Below are 20922 nucleotides of genomic sequence, written 5' to 3'. Positions count from 1 at the left end.
TTTTAGGTTAAGTCATCTTCACTAAGTCATCTTCCAATACTTGCCTTTGTATTTCCAGCAGCTGGCATTGTGCCTGGCACATAAAAGATACTTAAAAAACACTCATTAAGCTTAGTCCCAGGTTAGAATAGGGAAAAAAAAATGCTTCTTTCTTCTCATTGTGAAGGTGGGAACCATGATTTCTTTTTCTCTTTCATTAAAAATTTTTGTCATAAAAATTTTTCCTACTTAACTGCTTTCCCCTTCTAATCTTAACTGCATTTGTTTTTATCAAAACTTTTGAATTTTATGTAATCAAAATCGACCATTTTATCTTTTGTAATCCTCTGTCCCTTATTTGGTCATGAACTCTCTCCCTATTCATAGATGCAATCCACATTTTTTTTTCATTGCCCCTCTAATCTGTTTACAATGTGACTTTTTATATCTAAGTCATCAATCCATTTGGAACTTATCTTGCTATATGATGTAAGATATTGATCTAAACCTAATTTCTGACAGACTCTGCTTTCCATTTTTCTCAGCACTTTTTGTTCAATGGTGAGTCTTTATCCCAGTCTGTGGGATCTTTAAAGAACATTAGGTTACCGTGTTCACTTGCTTTTGAATACTGTGTGTTCGTAATCTGTTCTACTAATCAACCTCTATTTTTTAACTAGCATCAAATTATTTAATGATAACTTTTGTAGTATATTTTGAGATCTGGTACTGATAGGTCCCTTTCTTTCCCACTCTTTGTTCTACCATATGAATTTTGTTATTTTTTTCTAGTTTTACAAAGTAATCCTTTGATAGTTTGGTGTGACAGTGAATAAGCAAATTAATTTACGTAGTATAATTTTTATTTTTTTGGCTTGGCCTACCTATGAGCAATTAATATTTTCTCAATTATTTGGGTCAGCCTGTATTAGCATAAATAGTGTTTTATAATTGTATTCATACAGTTCCTATATGTGTCTAGGAGATACGGAGATGTGCTCTGGCAATTGCTTCTGCAGACATTGCAGCTGGAACTACTGAATCTACTGAAAATGCAGAAAAGAAAGTTCTTACCACCAAAGTGCTTGCTACTGTCAATGGTTCACGATCAGAAACTGATATAATTTTCTCGGTGGAAATGACATTAAAGAGGATGCATTACTATCTGCTTGGCCTGAGAACCTTACCCTGGGACCATGGGACAGTGAGTGGTTAATACATGCTTTTTCATTCATTCATTTATTCATTCATTAATACAAATACAGAATGTAACAATCCCCACCCAGGTAGTGGTGATGGTGCAGAAGAGGTCCCTGTATCCTCTCTGCAGTAAGGCCATAGTAGGACAATGGTAAGGAAGCCTGTGGTGGCAGAAGGAGAAAGTGATGGAAAAGGGAGGGATCTGATAATAACTTGATTCTTCTGGAGGTCTACACGGAGGAGTCTCTCTCTCTCTCCCCACCTCCCATAATCCCTCTAGAATTCTCCTCTACAATTAGGCAATAATTAGAGAGTTGATGTGCAATAACGGCAAACAAATCAAACTCTAGCTCACTTCAGACAATCCGAATTATGCAACAAAACCTCCCTGTATCCTGTAGAGTTGGAAATTCCTAATGTTTTATTACCATGATATTTAATTTGAACTTGAGTGGAAAGCAATGTGTTTTCCATTATCCAAACTGGGTCCCCAGATACCTGCCTGTCTTGAGGATTCTGCCCTGATTGGTATAGCACTTAGGCAGGCTGCTCCAGCCCTATCAACTTTCACCCTCCACCTTTCCTTCTGACTCCTTCCCAAGTCTCCTTGGCCCCCTCCTGAACCCCCTCTCCCCAGAGAGGTTCTGCCTGGAGGATGATATTCTATTATAAAGAGAATGGGGGAAAAAAGCTCGGCAGAGACCTTAGGCCTGGGCTCTGCCAAAGAGCGTCTGTCCGTGCACCTGCCTGCTGCCTCGTTATCACATCACCCAATGCTCGCTGCCCACTGGCAGGCACCGAGCCAACAGTTGAAGATATAAAAAATAAAAAGGAAAAAAAAAGGAGAGAAACTGACTTTCATTGGTGAAAACTGTGATACTGAAGATGTCTGCCGGGATAGCTAAATAAATAATCAAAAAGGAAAAGTACATCCATTTGTGAGATATTAGTTAAATACAAATGTCAAGAGAAGGAGAAGGGAAGGGGAAGAAAAGAGGAGGAGGAGGAGAACGATTTCTCACTCTTTGATCCCAACTCTGACCTTCACAAATTATCATCTTCAACATGATCAGGTATCATTTAAATTAGTGGAAATCACACTGGATCTATGTGACATGAACCAGTCATTATATCTCTCTGAGAAGTTTCCTGATCTCAATGTATATAAATAGGGATGGCCTGCCTCAATCAATATGATGAGATTGCAGGGCATGGACTTAGGTCTTCTGGGTATTCCTCCCAGGAAGTCTAAGGGCATAGGGATCTCTTGATGGTTATCCAGGGACCTGGGCTGCCTCCAAGATGATTAGTCATCAAGAGTCAAAAGAGACTTTGTATGGTTTCCTTTCTTGTTTATTTGTTTCAATAATGGTAACAGCTAACATTTTATAATACCAGGAACTGTGCTAAATACTTTACAAAATATTATCTCAATTGATCCTCACAACAACCCTGGGAAGTAGGTACTACTATTATCCCTACTTTCAGATGAGGAAACTGAGGTAACTAGAGGTTAAATGACTTGCCCAAGGTCACACAGCTAATAACTATGAGGCTGGATTTGAACACAAGTCTTCCTGACTCCAGGCCTAGAACTCTATCCCCTTGGTCACCTAGCTGCCCCTGAAATGATGTAAATAATCGAATAAATACTTGTCAGGTAGCTTGTAGAAAGCATGCTTTTTAGGCCTCTGAGGCCACTTCCAAATTTGAAATTGTGATTATATATCTGTCTTAGATTTTTTTTTTCTATTGGGTTTATATATTTTTTTGCGTGGTTTAGCTTTAAGCTTCTTGAGGGCAGGGTCTGTGACATTTTTGTCTTTGTATTCCAAGTGTCACTTGTCACCAGCAGTTGTATAGAGCCACCTTCCTGCTTCTGAGCTGCCATGTGCATGAGTCAGTGCAGAGGGGTCTGTCATTTTAAGATGATCCCCCTGTGAACCATTGAACAGGAAGAGCAGATGATTCAGGGAACCTTTGAAAAACTGTCCACTCCCAGCCCTCTCTTGCTTTGACCCTCCAGCTAGCTTCATATAGCTCTGAAAATTCCCAGGAGAAGCAGGGAAAAGGTTCTCTCATCTTGTCCCTCACCCTGTCACCATGACTTTTCCTAAGGTAATCATTGTAGGTCTGGGGCTGCCTCTTCTGTTTTTATTCTTTCCTGATCTTAGGTGAGTGAAGATTGATGTCAAGATGGGTTTCCTGGAGTATTAACTCCTGCTTAGATCTCTTCTACAAATGCTAGAACTAGGAAGGACCTTAGATTTTATCTCATTCATTGTGCCCATTCTACAGATAAGAAAGCTGAAGTTAGTAAAGTGAAACGGTTTGCCCAAAAGAGTTTATCAGTGAAAGAGTCCAAACTCAAATACAGGGCTTTCTGGCTCCCAGACCTCATATTTATTTTCTACTATTCAGTTTAACAAACATTAAACTACTATGGGATAGTTGTTGTTCAGTCATTCAGTTGTGCTCAACTCTTCATGAGCTTGTGGACCACATCACTCCAGGCCGTTCTATCCTCCACTACCTCTCAAAGTCTGTCCAAGTTCGTGTTCACTGTTTCTCTGACACTATCTATCCATCTCATCCTCTGCAAAACCCTTTTCTTTTTGGCTTCAATCTTTCCCAACTTGAGGGTCTTTTCCAATGAGTTTCATCTTTTCACTATATGGCCAAAGCACTGAAGCTTCAGTATTTGACCTTCTAGTGAATCATCTGAATTAATTTACTTAAGTGTTGACTGATTTGCTCTCCTTGCTGTCCAAGGGACTCTCAAAAGTCTTCTTTCTCCAGCACCGCAATTAGAACAGCTTTCCTAATAGTTCACTTCTCACAGCCATACATTGCTACTGGAAAACTATAGCTTTGACTATACAGACTAAGCACTGAGCTAAACACTGACAGAGCTAGTCTCTGACCTAAGGAGTTTACAAAAGAATAAAAAAAAATACATCTACATCTTACATGTCTCCTCCCCTCCAGTTACACTGCCACCATCCTAATTCAGGCCCTCTTTATTTCTTGCCTAAGCCATTATAATAATGGCCTAATTCATCTTCCTGTCTTCAGTCTTTTCCTTCTCTGATCCATCTTCTATGTAGTCACCAGTGTAGAGGGGTGATCCTTCTATTACTCTGCTTAAAAAACTTCAGAGGCTGCCCAGGTATTCACTGACTGATTATCCTGTGGAAATTTAAGCTGCAGGTGAGAAAGAGAGGTGGGGGTGGTTGGGCAATAGATTTAGATTTTAGAACCATAGAAAGAGCCAGAAGGGACATTTTACAGATGAGGACACCAAGGCTGGAGGAAGTGAAATAATTTGTCTAAGGTCACACAGCTAATTAGTGGCAGAGCAGGTCTTGATTCTCCTGACTCTGAATCCAATGCTCATTTTACTGCACCATACCGCCTCTCTCATATAAAGGCAATGACCTGCTTTCCGAACCTAAGATTTCATGTTAGGAATTCAGAACCCATACAGCAAAGCAGGGGCTATAACTTCCTCCCATCTTCTGATTCTCATTCCAGTCTCTTTCCAGCTTTTCATACTGTCTTGAGCTAAGGCCAAGGGTGAATTGGTAAAGGTTTAACAATGACTGCAGGATATACAGTTATCCTTTCCATATTTCAAGTTTCTCCATCTCGGTTTTGATATATCTCAGGTCGGCATGAGAAATTAAATGGGAATTTTGGGGAGTTTTGCAGAAGCTGCAAATGACATGCAAAAGCCAGCAGATGACACAGAAAAAGTTTAGAATCTCAGAAATGCATAAATATGTATAGTATTGTAGAATACCAACTCAAATTTTACAATAAGGTACTGTAAACATCCCATAAAAGAAAAAAGAAAAAATTCAGACTTCTTCTCTAGTACAAAAGGGGGGCCCAAAAACTTTACATGGATTTTCCAGATTTCAAGGGCCCCATGCCTCTAGCCCCCGTAATATGGAAGGGATAACTATACTTTTAAGTGTAACCTGCATTGTTAATATTTTCCTCATCACTTTCTTAAGTCTAGATTCTAGACAATCAACAGAACAAGAAACCAAGCCCTGATTGGTATCATTTGCTGATTACTGAGGTATAAATGCTCCCACTGAATTTAACAATCAGCTTTCCCTTTGAATTTAACAATATGACTGGGCTCCAGCACACCCCTAGTTAAGGCTTTATGTCTTCAAGAAGGTAAAACATTGATTCACGAATAACCATTAACATTAGATCAATTCGTTGATCAGATAATGAGTTATAATCTTGGAAGGCAGGAAGAAGGGCCTCTATTCCACAAGACACAAGATGGCTAACTTTTTTTTAAAAAACAATTGGGGTTAAGTGACTTGCTCAGGTTCATGCAGCTAGTAAGTGTCAAGTGTTTGGTATGAGGCCGGATTTGAACTCAGGTCTTCCTGACTTCAGGGCCAGTGCTCTATCCACTACACCACCTAGCTGCCCCAAGATGGCTAACTTTTGATGGGCATATAGGTGAAAGGTGGACTTGGCATGTGAGATGTAGTCTGAGGCCAGGCGACATGATTTGCCTGTTAGCTCACCACTCACATCTCCTTCTCCTCTTGCAGCTTGCAGGACTCTTTCTGCAGACTCTCCAGCTGCAGCTGAGCATACTGGAGCTCACTCGAGGTCCTCTCTAATTCCTCGGCCAATTCCTGGTTGGTGAGTTTAAGTTTAGTGTTCTCTGCTTTGGTTTCATGCTTGTCATTGTTGAGGGCCATGAACTGACCTTCCAGCTAGAAAGGGGTAACAGAGGTCAGGAGAAAAAGACAAGTCAGTCAGACCCTCTCAGCCACCCTCCACCCCAAAACAGACAGACATCTCAGGCCTCACCCTCTCCCCTTGTTATTAACTCAGATTATTCTATTCCCTATTTTACACCCATATCTTCATGTAGGAAAGAAATCCTTTCATCCATTCCTTTGTGTCCAGGAAAGACTTGAGTAAATCAGCCCAGGCAGACCTATTCAATCTCTAGAAAAGGGAATTCTCTATCCTTCAGTCGTGACAGGATATTCTTTCAAGGGTTGAACTTAAAATCTGCTAGCACTGGGGCAGAGAACAATTAGGAGTGAAACACCATCCTTAGGTTTGAGTAGGTGCATTAAATCCTTTTCTTTATCCTTCTCTTTTTTTATTTTTAAAAAATAATTAATTTATTTTTAGTTTTCAACATTCACTTTCATAAGATTTGAATTTTAAATTTTCTCCCCCTCTCTCTCTTCCCCCCACCAAAATGGCACATAACCTGATACAGGCTCTACTTATACATTCTTGTTAAACATATTTTCCCATTAGTCATGATATAAAGAACCATTAGAACTAATGGGAGGAACCATGAGAATGAAGCAATAAAACAAAACAAAAAAGGAAAAGGAGAGCAAATACTATGCTTCCATATTAACATGACAAAACAAGAAAATGATAAATGTTGGAGATGTGGGAAAATTGGAACACTAATGCATTATCGGTGGAGTTGTGAAATGATCCAACCATTCTGGAGAACAATTTGGAACTATGCCCAAAGGGCTATGAAATTGTGCATAATCTCTGACCTAGCAATACCACCTCAAGGTCTGTATCTCAAAAAGATCATAAAAATGGGAAAAGGACCCACATGTACAAAAATATTTATAGTAGTCCTTTTTGTGGTGGCAAAGAATTGGAAATTGAGGGGATGCCCATCAATCAGGGAATGGCTGAACAAGTTGTGGTATATGAATGTAATGGAATACTCTTGTGCTATAAGAAATGATGAGCAGGCAGACTTCAGAAAAACCTGGAAAGATCTGTATGGTCTGATGCTGAATGCAATGAGCAGAACCAGGACAATATACACAATAACAGCTACACTGTGCGATAACTGACTTTGATAGACTTGGCTCTTCTCAGCAATGCAAAGATGTAAGACAACTCCAAAAGACTCAAGATGGAAAATGCTACCCAGAGAAAGAACTATGGAGTCTGAAGGCAGATGGAAGCATACTATTTGCTTTCCTTTTCCTTTGTTGTTTTGTTTTATTGCCTCATTCTCGTGGTTCCTCCCATTAGTTCTAATTGTTCTTTACATCAAGAAATTATAAAATAAAACCAAAAGAATGATAAAATAGAAGACAATGTGAAATATCTCATTGGAAAAATAATTGACCTGGAAAATAGATCCAGGAGAAATAATTTAAAAATTATTGGACTACCTGAAAACCATGATCAAAAAAAGAGCCTAGACAGCATCTTTCAAGAAATTATCACGGAAAACTGCTCTGATATTTTAGAACCAGAGGGCAAAATAGAAATTGAAAGAATCCACTGATCACCTCCTAAAAGAGATCCCAAAAGGAAAACTCCAAGGAATATTATAGCAAAATCCAGAGTTCCCAGGTCAAGGAGAAAATTGTGCAAGCATCCAGAAAGAAACAATTCAAGTACTGTGGAAAGAAAATCAGGATAACACAAGATTTAGCAGCTTCTACATTAAAGGCTTGGAATAGGATATTCCAGAGGTCAAAGGAGATAGGATTATAGCCAAGAATCACCTGCCCAGAAAAACTGAGTGTCATCCTTCAGGTGGAAAAACGGGCATTCAACAAAATAGAGGACTTTCAAGCATTATTGATGAAAAGACCAGCGTTGAACACAAAATTTGACTTTCAAATACAAGACTCAAGAGAAGCATGAAAAGGTAAACAGGAAAGAGAAATCATAAGGAACTTATTAAAGTTGAACTGTTTACATTCCTACATGGAAAGATGATATTTGTAACTTGTGAGATCTTTCTCAGTATTAGGGTAGTTGGAGGGAATATATATATATATATATATATTATATATATATATATATATATATGTATATATATATGTATATATATATATATACACACACATATATATGTATATGTATATATATATATATACATACACACACACACATATATATACATATACATATATATGTGTGTGTATATATATATATATATATATATATATATACACACACACATATACACATACACACATATATGTATATAGACAGAGGGACCAGGGTGAGTTGAATATGAAGGGTTAGTATCTAAAAAATAAAATTAAGGGGTGACGGAGGATTGTATTAGGAGAAGGAGAAAGGGAGAGGTAGAACTGTGCCCCTCTCCCAGCCTGGTGCAACAGAACTTTCACTCAACCATCCAGGTTGTCTTGGGCTAGAAATTTGTTTCACTCTGTGTTTTTGTAGGTTCTACTGATCTAGGATTTGTTTAGAGTCATTTTTTACAGGTATTTGGAGGAGTGTGGGGGACAGCTCAAGCAAGTCCCTGCTTTTACCCTACCATCTTGGCTCTGCCCACCAATCTAAGCATATTTAAAGAGAGGCATCATGGAATGAGTAACGGATTTAGAGTTCAAGGACTCAGGTTTGAATCCTTGTCCTGCTACTTATTACCTGTGTGACCTTCACCTCCCTGGGCCTCAGTTTCCACATCTGTAAAATGAGAGAGTTGGGCTAGAAGTTCTGAGATCCTCTCCCAATGTCTAATCCTACCTGAGTGATCTGGGACAAGTCACTGCTACCTCTCTGGATGCCATTTTCCTTATTAAATGAGGGAGTTGGACTACCTGCAGCCTTGAGGCTATATGTGGCCTCAAGGCTGCAGGTTCCCCACCCCTGGACTAGGTCTAGCTCTAAATGCTGTGATCCTTTTCCTCTATCCTTAAACCACTTAGAGTGGTAAGAGGAAAAATCACTGAACTTGGATAACGATAATATTAGTAACTCATATTTACATAACACTTGAAGTTTTCCCAACAGCAGCCTCATGATGTTGAGCAAATGTTATTTCCATCATTTTTACAATTGAAATAGAGGATGAAAAAAGTTAAGTGACTTTCCCAGAATCCCACAGCTAGCAAGTGCTAGATCTGGGACTCTGCACAGCCCTCCCTCACTTAAATCCAATTCATTTGCATGTCATGGCACCACCTCCCTGATGTCACGGTCCTCTTTGAGAACAAAGGACAAATGAGAATGACAACAAACCCAGGCCTTCTGACTCTAAGAACAGTGCCCTTTTCTCTATGTCCTGCTGTCCTGGGTTCAAATCCCAGACCTGTCACTCAACAGCTGCATGACCTTTTGGATGAAGCCTTCCATTTGGGTTGTCTGCTCCATTAGTGTGTGAGCTCCTTGAGATCAGCGTTGTGATTTTTATATGTATTCTTTATATATATATATATATATATATATGTACTTATATACTTAGTACAATGCCTTGCAGGTAGTAAGTGCTCCATTAATGCTTCATTCATTCATTCACTCAAATCACCTCACTTCCTAATATAGAAAATGCAGTATAAAATAATCTGAAGACCACCTTTTCTACCTCCTTTCCAGGGTGGGGGAAAGGACTTGGTAAGCAATAAGGTGCCACAGAAATGTGATCCTTCAACCTCTCTCTACCAGTTGACTATCTCTGTATATCTTCCACCTTTTCACTAGACAAAGAATTGTGCAATTAAAAATATAATATAAAAAGAACTGGTGTAATTAATGTGGCTGGTGGAAGAGAGACAAAGATGAGAATAACAAGGAGTTCTGGAAGATTCCTCAGGGGCTTTTGGGTAATTAGGCAAGCATTTAGTAATTAAATAGCATTGCCATCATTCATTTAATAGATAAATCTAATTGGCAAAAACTTCATGTATAATAGGAATAAAGAGAAGAAGAAAAGGGAGATAGCCCCAGACCATGACAAAGAGCAAGCTGCCCTTTACATAAGCACTTATTAACACTTGACTTTTCTCTCTCTCTCAGCCCTCATTTCCAAATGGTTGCTAAGTCATGTCATTTCTGCTGAGACAACATCTGTCCCCTCCTCTCCTCTCACACCATAACCACCTTGGTTTGGGCCTTCATCGTCTGCCACCTGGACAGCAGCAACAGCCTCCTGATTGGTTCCCCAGCCTTCTCTTCCCTCTCCAATCTATCCTCCACCCAGCTGCCACACTGATATTCCCCAAGCAAGGTTCTCATGATGTCACTCCACTGCTCAAGAAGAAGCAATGACTCACTCTTACCTCTAGGAGAAAGTGCAAGCTCTTCAGTTTGGCTTTTCAAGCCCTTCACAATCTGGCCCCGGCCTCCTTTCTTGGCTTCTGGCATGTCAGTTAACTTCATGCACTCTGCCTTTGTCCATGAGATGTTCACTGAATATATTTTTAATTTATGGAATAAAACAAGCATTTCTATAATATAGCATAATAAAAAGATGATTACACATGAAACTGCAATCTATTAGGTACAACTTGCTATTCCTTTTAAATTTATAATAAAGTTGTTATATAAATTTCTTTTTTTCCCTTTTTCTTTCTTCCCTCCCCCTGCCCTAGAGATGGCTACCATCAGACAAAAATGTGTGTGTGTGTGTAAAATAATTCTATATATGCTTCTATTTATCAGTTCTTTCTCTGGATGCAGATAGGGTCTTCCTTTCTATATCTTTTATAGTTAATCTAGAAATTTATAATAATCAAAATGAATTATTGACTCAAAGTTATTCTTAAAATAATATTGCTAGGGGCAGCTAGGTGGTGCAGTGAATACAGCACTGGCCCTGGAGTCAGGAGAACCTGAGTTCAAATCTGGCCTCAGACACATAACACTTACTAGCTGTGTAACCCTGGGCAAGTCACCTAACCCCAATTGCCTCATCCAAAAAAAACCAAACCCAAAAAACAAAACAAAAAAAATATTGCTGTTACTGTAAACAACATTTTCTTGATTCTGGTCATTTTACTCTTCATTATTTTGTGCAAGTCTATCCATGTTTTTCCAAGATCATCAAGTTCATAATTTCTTACAGCATAGTAGCATGCCATCACGATCATATACCACAACTTGTTCACTGCATATAACACTGTATACAACCTGTCTCAGAGCCTTGAGAGCAACTGTCCCACATGCCTGGAATGTTCTGCCTCCTCCCCTTGGAATCCTTGGCTTCCTTCAAAATTCAAATTAATTACATATGAAGAAAGAAGCTATTTGCATCCAGAGAAAGAGCTGATATGTGTGTGTGTGTATGTATGTGTGTATACATATATATAAGTATATATATATATATGTATATATATATATATATACACACACACATATACATATACATATATATATTTGTGTCTAATGATGGCTATCTCTAAAGGGGGGGAGAGAAGAATAAAAAAAATTACATGATAATGTTGTATATTTAAAATGAATAGCAAGATGTGCATAGTAGATTTGTAGTTTCTGTGCAATCACCTTTTTATTATACTATGTTATGGAAATGCTTATTTTATTCCACAAATTAAAAATAAAATAAGTTTTAAAGAAAAGTTCTGCTCAAGGGCCACCTCCTTCAGGAAGCCAGTCCAAATCCCCCCAGGTTACTCCTGCCCTTCTTTCCTTGAAATGACTTTGTACATATTTTCTGTTAACATTTTTTGAGTCCATGGTCTCCCCTTCCACTACCTCCAACAATCAAATAAGTCCTTAGAGAGCAACAACTATTTTGTTTCTGTATCCTCGATACATAGCACATTGCCTGTACGTGGTAAGCACTTAATTCACTCATTCAAAGAAACATTTATTAAGCCCCTACTATATGCCAGGTACCATGCTTTGTGCTGGAGACCCAAAGATGAAAATGAAACAGCTGTTGTGGTAGCAGAGCACTAAATGAAGGTGTATAGGCATCAGGCTACCCAAATCATCCTGCTATAGTCAGATGTATGGAAAAGCAGGAACTGGGCCCAAAGCCTTGTTCTGCCACTGGGTGACCCTTGGGACCTCACGTGAACTCTCTGGGCTTCATTTTCTCATCTACAAAATGAGGACGGTTAGATGAAACCATCCACTTCCAGCTCTGGCTCTGTGATCCTATGGTCTTTGAGTCAGTCTATCAGTCAAACTGAGACCTGTTAAAGACCTTAGCCTGAAAAGGCCAAGGTCCGGGGCGCAGCCAAGATGGTGGAGTGAAAGCAGTGACTTGCTTGAGCTCTCCCCCAAGCCCCTCCAAATACTCATAAAAAATGGCTCTGAACAAATTCTGAAGTAGCAGAACCCACAAAAAGACAGAGTGAAACAAATTTCCAGCCCAAGACAACCTGTTGATTGATCAGAAAGGTGTATCGTGCCGGGCTGGGAGCGCAGCGCAGCGTGGGCGCGCAGGCCGCAGCAAACCTGGAGCAGGCCTCAGACGGCTGAATCACGGGCAGCTGTGGAGGTTTCCAGACTCCTCAATCCACGAATGCCAAAGACAACTTAGAAGGTAAGTGGGAAAATTCTGTTTCTATCGGTGGTCAGAGAGGAAGGCGGGGTCTCAGCTCCATTCCCCAAGAGCCTGCTGGGGGGGGGGAGGGCAGCTGCTTCCCGAGCTTCCAGCCCACAGACTGAGGGGGAATCCAGTGGCTGATCAGAAAGGGATTGCAGGGATCTCTTTGACAGTGCTGAGGCAGGAATCTCTTGCTTTGCCTGTGTGTAGATCTGGGTCACAGTTCTGGGCGGCAGTGCTGGGTGAGGAGAAGCGCTGGGGTGGTGGACCTTGTAGTGGCTGTGAAGAGGAATCCCTCCTCACAGTTACAGGACGGAAAGGAATACTTGTGGTCACAGGCCAGGAAAGGAGTAAACACCTCACCCCTTATCATACCACCTTGGAAGAACTGAAAATTTACAGGTCCCTACAAGTATCTCTGAAAACAGCTGTGCAATAACCTGAAGCTTGGGACAGTACACTCTCCACATTGGAAACAGACTCTTACCTTAACAAGGAGCTTAAAACTCAAGTAATTGGCTGGGATCGTGGGCAAGCAGCGCAAAAAGAGTCAGACTATATTATCTTACTTTGGTGAAAAAGAAGATCAAAATATACAACCAGAAGAAGACAACAAAGTCAAAGCTCCTACATCCAAAGCCTCCAAGAAAAATATGAATCAGTCTCAGGCCTTGGAAGAGCTCAAAAAGGATTTTGAGAAGCAAGTAAGGGAAGTAGAGGAAAAACTGGGAAGAGAAATGAGAGTGATGCAAGAAAATCATGAAAAACAAGTCAACGGCTTGCTAAAGGAGACCCAAAAAAATACTGAAGAAAATAACACCTTAAAAAATAGCCCAACCCAAATGGCAAAAGAGGTCCAAAAAGCCAATGAGGAGAAAAATGCCCTAAAAAGAAAAACTGGCCAAATGGAAAAGGAAGTCCAAAAGATTACTGAAGAAAATACTTCCTTAAAAATTAGAATAGAGCAATTGGAAGACAGTGACTTTATGAGAAATCAAGACACTGTAAAACAAATCCAAAAGAATGAAAAATTAGAAAACAATGTGAAATATCTCATTGGAAAAACAACTGACCTGGAAAATAGATCCAGGAGAGAGAATTTAAAAATTATTGGACTATCTGAAAGCCATGATCAAAAAAAGAGCCTAGACATCATCTTTCAAGAAATTATCAAGGAAAACTGCCCTGATATTTAGAACCAGAGGGCAAAATAGAAATTGAAAGAATCCACAGATCTCCTCCTGAAAGAGATCCCCAAAGGAAAACTCCTAGGAATATTGTAGCCAAATTCCAGAGTTCCCAGGTCAAGGAGAAAATATTACAAGCTGCCAGAAGGAAACAATTCAAGTACTGTGGAAACACAATCAGGATAACACAAGATTTAGCAGCTTCTACATTAAAGGACGCAGGGCATGGAATATAATATTCCGGAGGGCAAAGGAGATAGGATTACAACCAAGAATCACCTACCCAGCAAAACTGAGTATAATCCTTCAGGGGAAAAAATGGTCATTCAGTGAAATAGAGGACTTTCAAGCATTCCTGATGAAAAGACCAGAGCTAAACAGAAAATTTGACTTTCAAATACAGGACTCCAGTGGAACATGAAGAGGTAAACAGGAAAGAGAAATCATAAGAGACTTATTAAGATTGAACTGTTTACATTCCTGCATGGAAAGATGATATTTGTAACTCATGAGAACTTTGTCAGTATTAGGGTAGTTGAAGGAAAAAAATTGTATGTATGTATATATAGATAGATAGAGGGCACAGGGTGAGTTGAAGATTAAGGGGTCATATCTGGAGAATAAAATTAAGGGATGAGAGAGGATTATACTCGGAGAAGAAGAAAGGGAGAGGTAGAATGGGGTAAATTATCTCACAAAAAAAACACAGAAAAGAAAAGTCTCTCACAGTGGAGGGGAAACAGGGGAAGGTGAGAGGGAATGAGGAATCTTATTCTCATAGGATTTGGCTTAAGGAGAGAATAACATACACATTCAATTGGGTATGGAAATCTGTCTTACCCTACAGGAAAATAGGGGGAGAAGGGGACAAGAGAGCAGGGGGATGATAGAGAGGAGGGCAGATTGGGAAAGAGGGTAATCAGAAGCAAATACTTCTGAGGAGGGACAGGGTCAAAAGAAAGAATAGAATAAATGGGAGGGCAGGATAGGATTAAGGGAAATAGAGTTAGTTTTTCACAACATGTCTACTAAGGAAGTGTTTTGCATAACTGCACATGTACAACCTATATTGAGTTGCTTGCCTTTTCAATGAGGGTGGGTGGGGAGGGAGGAAGGGAGAAAATTTGGAACTCAAAGTTTTAAAAACACATGGTTTTAAAAAAATGTTTTCACATGCAACTGGGAAATAAGAAATACAGGAAATGGGGTACAGAAGTCTATCCTGCTCTACAGGAAAATACAAGGGGAAGGGGATAAGAGAAGGGAGGGGGGAGAGATAGAAGAGAAGGCAGACCAGGGGAAGGGGTACTCAGAGTGCATGCCATCTTGGGGTGGGGGGAGGGGTGAGAAATTTGGAACTCAAAAACTTGTGGAAGTGAATATTGAAAACTAAAATAAATACAAACCCACCCCTAAAAAAAATTAAAGTAAGCTCCTAGTGTCATTAATTAAAAAAGAAGAGAAAAGAAAAGAAAAGAAAAGAAAAGAAAAGAAAAGAAAAGAAAAGAAAAGAAAAGAAAAGAAAAGAAAAGGCCAAGGTCCCCCACTGCATCCTGGACCATCTGCAGTCCTCCTGATCTGTATCTGGCCACTAGACCCAAATGGTTCTGGAGGAGAAAATGAGGCTGGTGACTTTGCACAGCCCTCCCCCATTTAAATCCAATACACTTGCATGTCATGGCATCGCCTCCCTGATGTCATGGTCCTCTTTGAGAACGAAGGACAAACAACAATCAAGTATTTACTACATAAATATGAACACGAACACACACACACACACACACACACACACACACACACACACACACACACCCCATGCAGTGCTGGGGAAACAAAGAACCCAAACAGTCCCCTCTCTCTAAATTTTTATCTAAATCCATTCTGCCTCTGACCTGGACACGAGCCACCAGTCCTTTTTCCTGAGAGCTCAAAACACCAGCCTGCTCCTGCACTGGCAAGGCTTTCTAAGGGATTGGATGGTAAAAATAGCTTCCCACCATTCAAACTAAAGCACAGACAGATTGCATCTGGGTCTGTCCAGGGTAGATATGTTTCCAACTGCAGATAAGGCAAATTAAGCAGTTGGACCACATTCTTCTTCCCTGGACCTTCCTTGTCCTCTCACCCCATCTGTGCCTTTGCTCAGGCTGACCTCATAGAATGACCTTTCTCCTTCTCTTAGATTACTAAATTCTGACCCATCCTTTAACTCAGATGAACGCTTTCCCAGGGACCCTCCGTGGCTCCTTGAATCTGTTAGTTTCCTTCCTTGGACTTCATGAGGCACTGTGCCTCTCTCAAATGTCTTTTGTTATGGAACAGTAGGTATTTTAGGTATCTTTCCTGGTGTCTCACTTCTTCCACCAGCTAGAATATAAGTATTAGGAGGAAAGCAAACATGTCATACATTTTCTATCTCCCTCATTGCCTAGCATAGTGTTCTACAGATAGTAGGTATTTGATAAGTGTTGGGGAATGATTCCTTTGTCTTCCTTTGCCTGAGGCTTAGGACAGAAGATGAAGATGCAGAAAATACATTTTCCTTGATTCAAAGCATCATAGAATTTAGAGCTAGAAGCAGGGCCATGCTGGAGATAGCTTGTACTAGCTTGCAAGAGCTAGTTAAATTTTTGTTAAATTGTTAATTGTTAAATTTTGCTGTTAAATTTATCAAATTTTTGATAGGACCATTTACATCTCAGAAATTGACAAATGCTACATATTAAGATTCATTTTTTGTTGTTGTTCACTGTCTAGATTTAAGAAAGTGGTAGAGAGAATGTTAAGAATGGAGATTAAATTTGAAAGCCTAGAGAGCTGGTTGTTAAATATATAGCAGCACACTGTTGGCTAGAAGAGCCCATTGAGGTCATCTAGCCTAACCACCTAATTTCATAAAGGAGAGAGCTGAGGCCCAAGCAACAAAGTGACCAACCCAAGGTGCTCACAGCTGGTGAGTAGCAGTCAGGACTCAAACCTATGCTGACTCAACATTCAGAACTTTTTTCTATCTGTGTCACATGCGAAAGCAAGCTATTATTAATAACCGTCCTGCAATAATAATAGCATTTTACCCAGGACTTTATGTAGTTTATTTCATTTAATTCTTACCACAACTCTGGGATTTTGGCATTCTAGGTGTTATCTCCCCCATTTTATAGATGAAGAAACGTGGGCTCAAAGATGTTAAGAAAGTTGTCTATGCTTTGTCCGTGCCCACACAATGAGCACGTGGCCACTGCGAGGCTTGACCCTAAGACTTCTGACTCCCGTCTAGTGCCCTTTCCATAGATTCCTGTCTACAAAGGACACTACCATGAAAAATAAAAATGAGCATTTTCACCATGCTTTAAGATTTACAAAATGCTTTCCTCTCAACAGCCTTGGGAGGTTAAATAGTCCCAGAACTGGCACTATTCCACAGGCAGCCTACATCACAAATTGAGGGCCTGCTATGGAGTCAAGAACTGGGTCTAAGGCCTGCCTCTCTGATGCCTTCTAGTTCTGAGACCATGGGCAAATCACTGGGCATTTCAGGGCCCCGGGCAACTCTCTGAGACTGGAAGTTTCAGACGAGTGGTCTAGCTCTTTTGGTGGAGGGAGTTTCTGCACCAGAAGTTTCCTATACTGGTATATGTATAGCTACATCTACATCTCTGTTTCAATCTAGATACACAGTAGGTGCTTAATAGATGTTAAGTAGTGATGCCCTTTTATTCCTCTGCCTAGACATTTAGAATAAAAGATGAAGACTCAGAGAATAACTTTTACCTAGCCCACATGCAATATACGCACATATATACATACATATATGTATCTATGTTGCTGTTCAATTGTGTCCAACTCTACATTGGGCTTTCTTGGCAAAGATACTAGAGTATCTTTCTGCCATTTTCTTCTCCAGTGTGTCTCCATTTTACAGATGAAAAACTGAGGCAAACAGGGGTTAAGTGACTTGCCTAGGGTCACCAGCTAGAAAGTGTCTAAGGCCAGATTTAAACTCAGATCTTCCCAACTCTAGGTCCAGTGTTCTATCCACTGTACTACCCACCTGTACACATATCTATATCTATCTATATATATATATATACACACATATACATATATATACACACATATACATGCATATATATTTATGTATCTATGATATATATAGATACATATATTTCTTTTATATTGTGTGACATATATAATATCTCTCTGTGCCTATATACACATATATAAAACATATACAGTCATATTTACTTATGGTCTCCACTTTGTAGACATAAACTGAGCTCAGAGATTTTGAGTGACTTGCTCAAGGTAACACAGATAGTAACAAAGTTGGGATTTGAAGTTGCATCTCCAGATTCCAATAATAATTATAACTAACATATATATATATATATATATATATATATATATATATATAGCACCTACTATGTGCCAGGCACTGCTTTAAGTACTTAAATATTATCTCATTTGATCCTCACAACAATCCTGGAAGGTAGGTTCTATTATTAATACCATTTTACCAATGAGGAAACTGAGGAAAAGGTGAAGTGACTTGCCCAGGGTCACACAGCTAGTAAGTATCTTAGGCTAGATTTAAATTTGGGACTTCTTGACTCCAGGCCCAACCCAATGCTCTATCCATTGCACCACCTAAGCTTCTAAGTCTAGTGGTTTTTCTATGGTATCTTGCTACTCTTTTGGGAGACCCCACATTGGCTTCTGAATGTTCTTTCATGGACCACAAATAAACATCCATCCTTACAGAATAACACAACAAGAGAGTCAGAATGTGCCTCAATGATCATGTAACTCAATCTCCACATGTTATTTAAGACCCATGCTATTAAGTGGTTTGCCAAGAATACACAGGGCAGAATATAGACTCAAACCCAGTTCTTCTGCCTCTAAAAATTAGTGTTTTTACCACTCTTCTGTGCTTATTTCTCCAGGTCATAGGAAACTTTGGATAAAGATATCTGTGATACCTCCTTGACCAAATATCCAACACTAGAAGCTTTGGTCTAACTGATTTGCTTTTCCTTCTAAAAATATTTTTTCTTTAAATAGGCTTCTTCTGAAACACAAAATTACAGTTATACCTAGAAGGTATATCACACTTCTTTTATTTTTGATTTTCTTTTTATATCATGAACTTACTCAATATTGACAAACACAAATGTTTCCCGCATACAAAGAACAGAAACTGTGAATCTGTTTTACACACAGCTTGGGTTATAAGCGTGTGTGTGTGTGTGTGTGTGTGTGTGTGTGTGTGTGCGTGTAAAATTTAACACAGTATACAACACTTTCCAGTTGTTTCCCCTTCTGAACTTCTTTCAGCTCTTTTCTGTGCTTTTCATTGATAATCATTTCTTTTTTTCTTCTATCTTGCATCACTGATGGTTACCCACTTCTATTCCTGTACATTCCTCTCCTCCTCCAAAAATAAATAAAAGCTCTCTAATAATAAATTAATATAGTCAAGCAAAATAAATTCACCTATTGGATATGCCTGACAGTAAATGTCTCATTTTGTAACTCTAGTCCATCCCTTTTCTGCCAAGAAGTGGGAAGTATGCTTCATCACAGCTTTTAAATCTTTCCAAGTTTATTTTTAAAATGTTACAGTCATTTTATAAGTTATTCTCTAAATTTTGTTTTTTTGCTGTGAATCTGTTCCTTTAAGTCTTCTCAGGTTTCTCTAAATACATATCTTTCTTAATTTCTTATCACACAATAATATTCTATTATATTTTTATGCCATAATTTGTTCAACTATTCCCCAATTGATGGACATTAACTTCGTTTTTAGTTGTTTGCTATGAGAAAATGTACTACTATAAATATTTTTTAATATGTATCCTTTCCCTCTATCTTTGACCTTTTTGGGGTCCATGCCTGATAGTGGTATCAATGGATCAAAGGGTATGCAGAGTTTAGTGACTTTGCGGGTATATTCCAAAGTACTTTTAATAATGGTTAGAGTGATTCAAGATTCTACCACTTTCATCATCAACTATCAGTACCAAGTACTTATTAAGTTCTTATTATTTGCCAGACACTATGCTAAGTGCTAAAGATACAAAGAAGCTGGGGGAATGATTCCTCCCCTTAGAAAGTTCATATTCTAATGATGGAATCAGGATGCAAGCAACTATGTATATATACAATACATGTAATATAAATGGGAGATAATTTCAGGTACCTTTTAATAGGTGGGATTTAAGTTGAGTCTTGAAGGAAATCAGGAAGTACAAGTGAGGTGCGAGAGAATTTCAGGAATGGGGAACAACCACTGAAAATACATAGAGTTGGGAAATGAAGCACTATGTGTAAGGAACAGAAAAAAAAAGATGAATTCAGAGTACACAGAGTAAAATAAAAGAACGCTGAAGAGGTAGAAAGGGGCTAGGTTGTAAAGGGTTTTCAAAGCCAAGCAGAAGATTTTATATGTGATCCTGGAGGTGATGTGGAACCACTGGAATTTAATGAGTAGAGGACATGGTTGACACCTGAGCTTTAGGAGGGTTGATTAGGCAGCTGATTGGAGAAAGACTTGAGGCAGAATGACCAGCTAGAAAGTTATTAAAGTAATCCAGGTGTGAGGTGATGAGGGCCTGTAACCAAGGTGGAGGCTGTGTGAGTGGAGAGACGGATACTTAATAAGAGATATTCTGAAGGTAGAAATGAAAACTCTTGGTAAGAGATTAGATTTGTGAGGTGAGTGGGGAGTTGAAGATGACACTAAGATTGTGAACCTGGGCAACTGTAAGAATGGTAGTGTCCATGAGAGTAATAGGGAAGCTTGGGAGAGGGGAAAGGTTTGGGAGGAAAGATGATGAGTTCTATTTTGGGCACATTAAATTTGATATGTCTAAGGGATATTTAGTTTGAGATGTCCAATAGATACTTAGCTGGAGGTAAAAACAGTAACTGAATCTATGGGAGCTGACAAGTTAACCAAGTGAGGTAGTATAGAGGGAGAAGAGAAAAGAACAAAGGACAGATCCTTGAGAGACACCACAGTTAGTGGACGTGACCTGGATGAAGATGTAGCAAATAGGCCTGAGAAAAAGTGGTAATTCAAGTAGGAAAAGAACCAGGAGAGAGCTGTGTCATGAAAACCTAGAGGGAAGAGAGAGCCTAGGAGAAGAAAGGGATGAACAGCGTCAAAGGCTACAAAAAGGACAAGAAAGATGAGGACTATGAAAAGACCATTTGGTTTGGCAATTAAAAGATCATGAGCAG

General features: G+C 39.3%; 1 protein-coding gene across 6 annotated transcripts in view; it reads right to left on the bottom strand.

Annotated features, from left to right (window-relative positions):
* CRACR2A (calcium release activated channel regulator 2A) overlaps positions 1 to 20922 on the bottom strand; it is a 228984-nt gene that overhangs the window by 74241 nt on the left and 133821 nt on the right. For all 6 annotated transcript variants that reach the window (XM_078155925.1, XM_078155927.1, XM_021001581.2 and 3 more), the window contains one exon: positions 5743 to 5930. In XM_078155925.1, the coding sequence (XP_078012051.1) occupies positions 5743 to 5930 (188 nt within the window). The remainder of the gene's footprint in view (positions 1 to 5742; positions 5931 to 20922) is intronic.

This window comes from Phascolarctos cinereus, unplaced genomic scaffold (genome assembly GCF_003287225.1).
Source record: "Phascolarctos cinereus isolate Bilbo 61053 unplaced genomic scaffold, phaCin_HiC Scaffold_1;HRSCAF=81, whole genome shotgun sequence".
Lineage (NCBI taxonomy): Eukaryota > Metazoa > Chordata > Mammalia > Diprotodontia > Phascolarctidae > Phascolarctos > Phascolarctos cinereus.
Note: the sequence above shows the minus strand (reverse complement) of the source record. Positions and strands in the feature narration are given on the sequence as shown.